We start from the raw sequence: 11,047 nt of genomic DNA, 5'->3' as shown, positions 1-11,047 counted from the left end.
GTGGTATTAAAGCTGAATGGATTGCTGGCCAGGGAGAAAAATGTGGTATTGAATCAATAAAGCAGGAGATTGCAGCAAGGGAAGGCTAAGGATGGAGAGTAACCCATTCCCACCTGCACTTGCACTGCATCTGAATTGCAGAATCCCTGTATCTGGCCAGGGGAGACTGCTCTTACCTTCCTAAAGTGAGAGCTGCTGGGCTGTTTTCTTATGAGGGAAAGGGCTGCACTGTGGACAAATCACCTGGTAGAGAAGCCCAGCTCAGCATCTCTTTCAGCCTGTTTCTGAAATTTAAAAGAAAATACTTCAGCTACAGAAATTTCACTACTTGTATCACAAACGCACCCTGTCTTCTGTCTTTCCAAGTGAGGACAAAGCTGTGGAACTCATTATTTGTGTCAGCGAAATTCAATAGTTTTGTGGGGGGTTTTTGTGAGAAACCAAAGTAAGCATGTTGGTTTGTGCTTTCTTTAGAGATAAATGTGCACAGGCACCGATATACCACCCAGCTCAGATGATGTTTGTCTGAAACCATCTCATGGCTGGATTAAGCTGTGATTTGCTCCGAGGAGGACACAAACTGTCACTGTTCCCATCTGGCAGCTGTCCAACGCTGATGGCAGAGCCATCCCAATTAATGCCAGTGGAGGAATCACGGAATCCCAGAATGGTTTGGGGGGAAGGGACCTTAAAGTTCATCCCATTCCATGGGCAGGGACACCTTCCACTGTCCCAGGCTGCTCCAAGCCCCAGTGTCCAGCCTGGCCTTGGACACTGCCAGGGATCCAGGGGCAGCCACAGCTGCTCTGGGCAGCTCCTTCCTCCACCCCAGCCGCCAACCAGATGCTGCTCCGAGGGCGATTTGCAGGATTTTTACATAAATTCTCATCGCTTTGAGCTCAGGGATCCTGGAGAGCCCCTCCACGGGGCCCAGCGGGCGGCGGGCGCCCGTCGCTTCTCCAGGGATGGATCCGTGCCGTACAAACACCGCCCAAGGTGTGTCCGCAGAGCGCTTTTGGGATGCCTGAAACCCCCGGGGGAGGCGGCGGGACCGGGACCGGGACCGGGACCGCGCGGCCCCTCAGGGGACCCGACCCGCGCACCCGCCCGCCGGGGCCCCTCAGCGGGGCCGGGGCATGCGCAGAGCCCCCGACTCCCTCCCGCCTTTCTCCTCTCCCTCTCCCTCATTCCTTCCCCCTCCGTCCGTCCGTCCCTCCCTGTCTCCATCCGGGTCACCGGCCCCCTCACACACCCCCTCAGCTCCCGGAGGAGGCACGGCGAGGGGGGCACGCGCGCGCAGGCGCGTTCCCGCCGCCGCCCCGCCCCGGGACCCGCGGGCGCTGCGCGCTCCCGCTGCCCCTCACGGACACCCGCGGGCAGTGCGCGCTCCCGCCGCCGCTCACGCAGAGCCGTCCGCAGGTGAGGTGAGACGCGGCCGCAGCGGAGCCGCCCCCCGGGCCGGGCCGTGCCGCGGGTGCGGGCGGGGAAGTTGTTTTCTTTCTCCTTCAGGGCGGAGATGGAGGGTTTGGGGTTTTAAATTTCAGAATATTCGCAGTCAGCGCTCCGGCCCCCGCCCGGGTTTGTCCCGCCGGGCGCTGACTGCGGGCGGGGGTGACTCAGGGCAGCTCCGTGGAGTCTGCGGGATCCAGCCCGAGGGTTTGGAACCGTGGAGTGGTTTGGATGGGAAGGGACCTTAAAGCTCATCCCATTCCCCGCCCTGCCACGGGCAGGGACACCTTCCACTGTCCCAGTGGCCTTGGACACTTGCAGGGATCCAGGGGCAGCCGCAGCTGCTCTGGGCACCCTGTGCCAGGGCTTGCCCACCCTCACAGAAAGGATTTTTTCCTGTGAGCTCCCTATCAGAGCAGATTTAACCATTCCTGTGGAAATTGCCACGCCGTTTCCAGTCCTGACGTTCCTGAAGCGATGGGATGTGACTGTGAATGAGCTGCTGGTCCAGAGGATGTCAAGGAAAACTCCCCGCTGCTGCCTGTGCCCGTGAAGAACTACAACTCCCCATGGCAGAAGCTGCTTTGCTTTAATTTCAGATGATTTTTAGCCTTCTATGAAGTTGGGGATTTTGTTTATAAGTGATTCCCTGTCAGCTGCTATTGGAATGATAAGCAGGTGTTAACGCTCAGAAGAAAGGACTTAGTGAAAGGTCTGATCCCAGTGGCTTTAGTTCTTGGGATCCTTTTACATCGTGCTGGGTAAGGCTGTTTAATCTGAAACCTAAGAGGGAGCAAGTGATGCAGTAGTTTGCTAACAGGTATTGCAATGAAATTGCTTATAATTGAGTTTATTGCTGTTAATACTATGGTAAGAATAAGCACTCTGTGGTGAGCTGTCACACCTGGGTTTGGTTTATGTCACTGCTGCTCTTTGTTTTGCAGTGTGAGGCTCAGACAGCCTCAGCTTGACCAAATTTCAAGTTGCTCTGTGTTCCTCACTGCATGTTTGATTCACCATTCACTGAAGTATTTGAGTTTACTTTCCAAACTCTGCCAGTGTTGCTCTCTCCTTGTTTGAGGTCTCCCCGTCCTTTGGTCTGCCAGAAGAGCAGGTGTTGAGAGCATGTTTGTGGGTTGGGTGGTTTGATCCCTAAGGAATGTGGGATCAAAACCAGGACAAGGCTGGAATGTTGCTCTCAATCCACCACAGCTTGGCTGGATGTGGGTGTCTGTCCTGGTGCTGTTTAGATGAGTCCAGATCTCCTCAGAGCCAGATGGTGCCTTTTGTTTTTACCATTTTGGCGCATTTTTGTTCCTTTTCTCTTCCCTCCTTGCATGAATCAGCAAGCACAAGAAATGAGGTTTCCACCAGCTCCCTGTTTTCTAAAATTTCCATCCTTCCTGCCATGCTGGGCAGCAGAATTTAGATCCCCAGGCGTGTGCACGGGTTTGAGATGGTTTGGCTGAAGGTCTGACTGGGGCAGTTGCTGTTCATTAACCCAGTTAATCCCCCCTCATTAGGCAAATATTCAAATGAGATCATTGCCAATGAAACACAATATATTTGCTTACCTTTTTTTAGTGTTGTGTCACAAATTATCACTTTTTCCAAATCCAGATCTGGTGCAGTTACATGTTTTTCTCTCACTTGCACTACATCCCACAGCAGTGTGATAACCTCAAGAGTTTTGCAGGGATGGGTGGCAGAAGGTGCACTCCAGTAAAATCTTTTTTATTGTATAAAAAGTACTCTCCCTGATGTTTTTTATTTAGTCTCTTGCTGCTTTGCTTTTCTTTTTTTTTCTTCTTCGATGTGTTTACTCCTCCTCTCTGTAGATACTCTTACGTATGGGAAAGCCGTAGGAAAAGGAGATTTCCTCACATCAGGAGATTTTAGATTTTGGTTGGCTCAGAGAGGCTTTGGAGAGATGATTTAACTTTGTCCATGTGCTCCCATTGATGAAATAAAGTTATTTTTTCAGATACCAGAGGACTGCTCTGATTACTCGGGAAATTGTTTTAATTATTAAATAAGACATTGTTGCTCACTGTAAAGCGTGTCATGGAGAAAAGCTTCTAGAACAATGCTGTCATTTTTGTGATTCGTGTCAGAGTAAAGGGAGGGGAAATTCCAGTTTCTTGATGGGGCGACTTTATCTTCCTTTTGATGGAACAGCAGAGTCCTCCCTCCATCCACAGCAGGAGGATGTGGAGCCACTGATTTGTGGGAGCCAGAACAAATTGATGTTGATTCCTGTTCTTTTTGGTGACATTTTTTGCCTTTAACAGTGGGAGCAGGAAGATGTGGTATCCTCACAGTTTGTTTCTGGGTTTTCTTTGGCTGGCAGGGCCCTGTTGGAAGCTGGCACCCGAGCAGGAGCTGCTGGGGGGGAAGGATGCTCAGGGATTCCATGAAGTCCTGGAGCGACAGCCAGTCAGACCTGTACAGCAGCGACCAGGAGGAGGAGGAGCAGATGATTTTTGGAGAAAATGAAGATGATTTGGAAGAGATGATGGATTTAAGTGACTTGCCTACCTCACTCTTTGCTTGCAGTGTTCACGAGGCTGTGTTCGAGGTACAGGAGGAGAAGGTAAGGGGGGAAAAGAGTGTGAGGTGTTCTCAGTGTCGATGCAGCTATTGAACATTTTTGTCTGGATTTTCAGTGTATTAATGCACATTGAGGGGAAAAACCCAACCCAGAGTATTTTCCTGATAGCTGAGAGCAGTTACCAAAAGGCAGATAATACCACACTTCTCTGGCCTTAGAAACTTAATAGATAATAATGCTGCTCCCATGGAAAGCTCTTCTGATTTTTTTTTTTTTTTCCCTCTTTATCCAAACATCATGGCACAACATCCAAGGGCAGATTTAAATAAAATCTGATTTTAAAAATTACTAATTTAAAAATTATTAATTAAATTATTAAATTGATAAAATCAATTTTATCTTGGGGCCAGGTAGGGACATTTACCTGCTTTTGTTTTGTACTTCAAAAGTGGTTATTGAGGGAGTTTATGTACTTTTTCTGTGAGAAGAAACTGAGTCTCTTCTTTGTGATGTTTCTTAATGTTTTGTAAATGTTTTATTTCAAGCAAGGATCCTGCTAAAAGAGCAAGGTAAATTTGCAGGATGTGTGTTCTGACATGAACACATTGAAAGTGGCTCATGAAGACCTTGTAATAAAGTAAATTTTCTCTGGCCTGTTAGCATTTTATCCAGTCAAATCTTAATTCCTTTTGCTTCCAAGAGCATCAGGAATAACGAGTTCCATTACATGAAAGAATTCCCACACTGTCCTTGCATCTCACATGTGTCGAGGGAGATGCAGCAGCTTTTTGGCTTTAACTCATTAAAGAATTTGGCCTTTCACATTGCAGCTGAAAGTGTTTTATCCAGTTTAGTTCAAACAGCAGAATATGAGAAATCCAGGCAGGGTAAAAGTACATCTTGTTTCATTCTCAGATATTGCCCTTTGTGAGGGGGCTGGCAGGACTGGAACATCCTCACCCTTCTCAGTTGCAGGGTTGAGCCACTCAGTTGCAATTCTGTGTTTGTCAGGTACAAAATTCGCCCTTTGTGCAGCAGGAAGAGGTTTTGTGATTTAATAAAGACCCTGATGTTGTTGATGGGTTGGAGAGAATGCTGCAGGAAAACATTACTTTTGTTAAAGCAAACATGGGCATCATCTGAAGAGTTTCTTCAGTGCTGTTTAAACTGAACCTGTCATTGTTTTTATAATGAGGGAAGGCATCACCAGGATTTTTGGGAGAGATCTGTTGGAGTCAGACAAATTAACTGTGGTCACTGGAAAGAGTTTTTAATAGAAGATTCTTTTTCTGCCTGTTTGCTGATCTAGATCTCTAATTAAACAAAATATTACCAGAATTTAGTAAATAAAACTGCAAAGAGATTTATTGCAGACTCCTCATCCAGTGATTTAAATCTGACTTTTTACAGTGGATGAAAATCTACACCAGGAGATTTCCTACTGCATTTACACATGGGAAAAAAAAAAAATCTGTAAATGAGGTCTCTTGTGGATCAGAGAGCTGGTAAATTAATTGAATTACATAATTGAAGATTATTAATTGGATTTCATAACCATGAAATTGATTTTCATGACAATGCAGTTACCAATCTTTAAAGAACTTGAGGATAAGATTCCATGTTCAATAAACCATGGATTTTTTTTCAATTTTTTATTTTTGGGAGTGTTTACTTTGGAAGAGACAAAAATCTTGTATTAATACTCTTACTCATGCTGAGAATTTTGACATTTTCCTTACACAATTAGTACTTTGGTTTATCTAATACAAAAATTACCTGGTTTGCAGAGTATTTTTGGAGATAATTGATGAAAATTGTGTGCAAGTACCAGTATTTTTGGAGACCTGCACCTCTGAGCAGCTCTCACTAGGTGGCACTTTGTGTATTCTGAGTTTTTTGGGCTCATTCACATCCGTTTGCTCCTGGAATTCAGACTTAACCAGTGAGACAAAGCTGTGCTGCCCTGAGGGTGGATTTACAAGTAGGGAGGGAGGTGTGGAATGTGCAGGTTGAGGCGATTCAGAAAATGGATGGGATTTGGGAGAGGAGAGTGAAAGGAAAATGTCTTTTCACCGAGTGAGAATGTTCATTCTGCATCTGGAGAATGTCTGTGCTTCTCCCCAGGAAAGGTTTGAAGCACTTTTCACAGTCTACGATGAGCAGGTGACGTTCCAGCTGTTCAAAAGCTTCAGGAGGGTGAGGATAAACTTCAGCAACCCCGAGGCAGCAGCACGAGCACGGATAGAGCTGCACGAGACGGAGTTCAGCGGGAAGAAGCTGAAGCTTTACTTTGCACAGGTACAGTGGAACACAGAGATCTTGTACCTCTGTCCCTGTTTACTTTATCCCTCATTTGCCCGGGAGCTTCATTTGGGATAAACGTCTGAAATCACCTCAACCTCGTTGTTCTACACTGAGCTGTGTCAAAATTCTATGGTAAAGTTCTGCTTTTCAGCTTGAGCTGAGATTGGTTGGGACAGTGTCTGTGCAGCACCTTCCCCCAGACACACAGAGGGGCTGAAACAAAGTAAGTGGGTCCCAAATTCTCTTTGTAAGAGGTGCTTTGTTCATGTTGGGTTGGCACAGGTCCCTGCACAGGCTGAGTTCTGAGCTGCAGCAGTTCCATGAGGTGTCGTCCCAAGAGCTGAACTCGGTTTGTTTTTAAAGCTAGGCTGAATTAAGTGCAGAGAATGGGTGTGCATTAGTGGGGAAATAAACGAAATAAAGAGGGAATTAATATTTGTCATCTCTGTCTCCTGGCTTTGCCTGCAGGTGCAGGTATCCAGTGAAATAGGGGACAAGTCCTACCTCCTTCCTCCACAACCTGTGAAACAGTTCCTGATTTCCCCCCCTGCCTCTCCCCCAGTGGGGTGGAAACAGAGTGAAGATGCAACTCCTCTGATCAATTATGACCTGCTCTGTGCTGTCTCCAAGCTGGGGCCAGGTAGGGACATTTACCTGCTTTTGTACTTGCCTTCAAAAGTGGTTATTGAGGGAGTTTATCTACTTGTCTTTCTCTGTGAGAAGAAACTGAGTCTCTTCTTTGTGGTGTTTCTTACTTGAATGAAGTGATCCATCCATCACTTTTTTCCCTTCATTAGTTTATTGATTGAAAGTGTAGCATAGAACTGGACTGTGAGGGAGGCTCCATCACACCCACATACTGAATTTTGTCAGAGCCTCAGGATTAAGGAACAAACAAGTCAGAGAAATGAGAAGTTCAGTCTCTTGCAGATGAGCAGCTCCAGCTATTAAGGATGTCTGGATGCCAATATGGACATTTTGTGTTTGATCATCAACTTCTTTCTAAGCCTTCCTGGGAAACGTGGTGTTTACTTTCTGTGAAAAGCAGGAAATGGGGAGGTTTGATGTGCTGAAATGCTTTTGTAGCTTTTAATTTACAAATGTCGCAGGAATATGTACAGCACAAATGATGTCACTTCGAAATGTGTTTGCTGCTTGTGTTCTGATGTCTTCCTGGCAGTTTTTTACATCTCTCCCTTCCTCTAAGTGTCAGTTGAAAGATTGATTGTATTCAAAGTGCACTGTAACTGCTACAGGGACTGTTTTAAGGCATTTCAGAGGTTTGGTGAAGACCGGAGGTTGAGCACATCAAAGATGGGATGGGAATTAATGATTATTTGGTTGTGTTGTTGAAGTTCTTAAGGGGTTTTTGAGATAAATGCTTTTCCTTGGGGGTGTTTTTAACCTGCCTCTTCCTGGCTGCTCTCAGGAGAGAAGTACGAGCTGCACGCAGGGACAGACTCCACCCCCAGCGTGGTTGTGCACGTGTGTGAGAGTGAGACGGAGGAGGAGGAGGAGATCAAGAACCCCAAACAGAAGATCCTGCAGACGAGGCGCCCAGACCCACCCCCCACCATCCTGAGTGACTCCAAAGCCTTCGAGTGTGCCCTGGAGGTGGGGGGCACAATGCCCTGTTAGAGCTGAGCTGCTCCAGGTGGTACCAACACCAGGCACCCGATGAGTCCATGTGTTGCTGTCTGTGCTGCTGCTATAGGTCACAACAGATCTGACTTGTTGTCTCTCATGTTCAAGATTTTGGATGCCAATGCTCTGAAAAGCACTTTAATTTTAGGGACTAGTCCCCCCTGAGTGTAGCAAATCCACCTGACTTGAAATAGTGACAATTAGGGAGTCTGGCTGTGTTTCAGTTTTTTAAGATGTCGCCCTTTCCTCTCTGTTGTACAGTGTGATGTTCCAAGTGCTGAAATAATCTCTTCCTGTCACAAGTGGGTTCCAGCAAGTTCCTTGTACAGCAGTTAAAAGCTGATCTGTCCAACAGCTTCCAGTTTATCTAGTGTTAAACACAAGTGAAATGCACTCCTTATGCTCCAATTCCTTGCCAGCTGAGGTGAAGGTTAACCTTTGCTTTTCTCAGAAACACCAAGTGTGTGTTTGTAGTTTGACATGAGGCACAAATACATGGAGAAACTGAATTCAGGGGCTTTGGTGACTACAGGGAGGAGAACACCAGAGGAAGAACCTCAGAGTCTGTCACCAACACTGCTGCACTGGTATCTGTGGTGGTGCAGACACCTAATTAGGAGTTAATTACAGTAGTAGAGTGAAATATGGATCTGGCTGTCGAGTGTGTTGTGTCTGATCCTCTCTGATGATCTGGGGATGTTTATTCCTCTGGCCTCCACATCTGAATAAATCCAGTGACTGTTAGGTCCTGGCAGGAGCTAAAACATCCAAGGGTTAATTGTAAACTTCTCCAGTCTGTTTTGTATTTTCAAAGACAATCAGTTGCCTGGCTTAGCCAGTTTTTATGCAGTTTCAGCCCTTGTTTGCTGTTTTTCGTGAAGACTTTTTCTGTGTGGCCTCCTGTGTGTCTGACAGAGCATCTGCTGCTTCTGAGACCAGGATGCATCTTTTAGATTACAGATCTTTGATTTTGTGATCTTGTGTTAAGTGTTTTAGTAGGAGGAAAATATGCCTTGGTATAACAACACCTGCTCCTGTGCTTTTATGCTATTTTATAGCCAAACTTTTTTAGTCTAGACAGATTCTTCTTTTTTTCTATTTAAAAAGATACAATGATTTGTGAACAAACCAGGCTGCTGATGTTCCTGTGTAGAAATCATTCCAAAATTCAGATTTTTCAGGTTCATTTCAGTGTGTTTCAGTGTTTCAGTTGTACATGATGTGCTTCTTGAACTTCCAGAAGTGTTTTCATTTGACTGACAGCAGGGGGAAAAGGAATGGGCAGGGATTCTCATGGATGTGGAGGTTTTCAACTTGGTGTTGTGCCAGCTCAGGATCCCTCCTGCCACCAGCTTCAAAGTGGGATCCTGCAGGCAGGTCCTTGCTCCAGAGGCAGGAATAGGAACAGGACTGAGTAAAAAGGTAGGGAAATGGGGTTTGTCCATCTTGCCTCCACAGGTGCAGTATTTATGTATCTCTTCAGGTATTGAAATGACTCCAAGTCCAGCTTCACTGTCTCACTGTTCCATGGAATTAAAGGTAAAAAACCCAGCAAAAACCTGTGTTATCCAGCAGGCTTGTGGATTTTTGAAATTCCAGAAGTCCAGTTTGGATTCTTTGTTGTGTTTCTATTTTTTAAATTATTTCATTTCTACCCCAGTGTAGAAGTTGCTGTAAGTAGGAGTAAGTGGAAAACCTTCAGAAACAGTTTTATAAGGAGAATCAAGTGTGATGTTGTGGATGTGTAAATGTGTAAAATGTGGAACAACATTCCAGCACTTTCCATTGTGTAAAGACACTTCAAATAAAACAATGCAGTGCCATTCACACTTGGAATTTTAACTCTGTTCCATGTTGGACCAAGGTGGATATGTGGGATTTTTAATGGTGGTGTCTGCTTGAATGCTCCTGGTGGCAGATGGGACAGGAGACTCCATGTGCCTCGGAGCTGGGGGGTGGCAGGGACCCACAGGAGGGATTTGGGAGCTTGGATCCTTACAGGGACCGCTCTGGGTGGGAAGGAGAAGCCAAACAGAGGCTTCAAAGCTTTAATGAAGCCATTGATCAGTATCAGAAGTGATTCTGCTGCACTCCAGGGTGACAGCCTGCCTTGGACAATGAAGCTCAAGTTTGCTTCATTCCCTCCACGCCATGATTCAGTAACCCTCATCAGAACCTGTTTCTCCTAATCACTGACCTGCTGTTAAGGGCTATTTTTAGCAGCAAGCTTGCACAGAGGCACCAACTCAGCCCTTTCTGAGCTTGCACTTTGTATAAATAAATACCCCAAATTCCTTTAAAATGTTCTCCTTGAGAAGCAGCTGAAACTTGTGGTGTTTCTTTGTGTTCTGGAGCTATGGCAGTACTTTGGGTTTGTTTTATAATAGCTGAGAACCTGTGATTGCAGCTCGTCATTCTGAACCGCTTCCCCTGGAAAGACCCTGTGCATAAAATCCCAATTGCTTCATTTATTCCCTGAAAGGTTTCATTTCCATTTTTGCCTGGGTTTGGATCAGGGATATTTTTTAGCCCAGAACAGAAGGTTGGTCTGTGAATCTTACTGGTTTTGTTTATTTGCACCACTCTCAGTGTAAAACTTGCTAGGAGAGATTGCTGGTGTGGATAGAGACCCCAGCCAAGCCTCATCCCCTTGGAGGAAACAGAGCAAGAGAAAAGACTTGTCCTGTAGGTATTGACCCTGAGATGAGGGTGAGTGTGACACACGGCTGTCCCTGCCATCACTCACAGCTCCAGGGAGGTGTCACAGGGTCTGATTGTCTCTGTAAAATAAGAGCAGAGCCTAGAAAGTAGAAAACACAGTGTTTTAGGTGTTACCTAACGTGTTAAAATCCTGCTCTGAACCAGGACTGTAACACTTTGACATGTTCAGGCATGTAGAGGGAATGTTTGATTCCCCTGGTGAAGGGAACATATTCCAGCCACCAGCAGTACCGGGGTGAGGCAGTGGGAAAGGCATTCTGGCAGTCTGGTTTGCTCTTACATAAAACAAAAATAACCAATTCAGTGTCCTCTGTGGCTCTGTGTTGGGATCACAGGCACAGGAGCAGGGATTGGGAGAGCAGCCAGGCTGAGCTGTGG

The 11,047-nt window shown here is 46.1% G+C and overlaps 1 protein-coding gene across 3 annotated transcripts; it reads left to right on the top strand.

Moving 5' to 3' along the window:
- Nucleotides 1-1,309: 1,309 nt before the first annotated feature.
- Nucleotides 1,310-9,775, top strand: RCAN3 (RCAN family member 3). Of its 3 annotated transcripts, none has more exons than XM_042015731.1 (5): nt 1,310-1,419; nt 3,800-4,042; nt 6,125-6,298; nt 6,773-6,944; nt 7,734-9,775. In XM_042015731.1, the coding sequence occupies exons 2-5, from the start codon at nt 3,848-3,850 to the stop codon at nt 7,940-7,942; spliced, it is 750 nt and encodes a 249-aa protein (XP_041871665.1). In that variant the 5' UTR covers nt 1,310-1,419; nt 3,800-3,847; the 3' UTR covers nt 7,943-9,775. The 3 variants fall into 3 exon arrangements, with proteins under 3 accessions (XP_041871665.1, XP_041871666.1, XP_041871667.1); XM_042015732.1 differs by having other exon boundaries at nt 1,310-1,424; XM_042015733.1 differs by lacking the exon at nt 1,310-1,419 and adding an exon at nt 1,795-2,210.
- The last annotated feature ends 1,272 nt before the right edge of the window (nt 9,776-11,047 follow it).

This window comes from Corvus kubaryi, unplaced genomic scaffold (assembly GCF_017639235.1).
Source record: "Corvus kubaryi isolate FWS band 111438036 unplaced genomic scaffold, C.kubaryi_AGA036_p1.0 split3-37304, whole genome shotgun sequence".
NCBI classification, from domain to species: Eukaryota; Metazoa; Chordata; class Aves; order Passeriformes; family Corvidae; genus Corvus; species Corvus kubaryi.
Note: the sequence above shows the minus strand (reverse complement) of the source record. Positions and strands in the feature narration are given on the sequence as shown.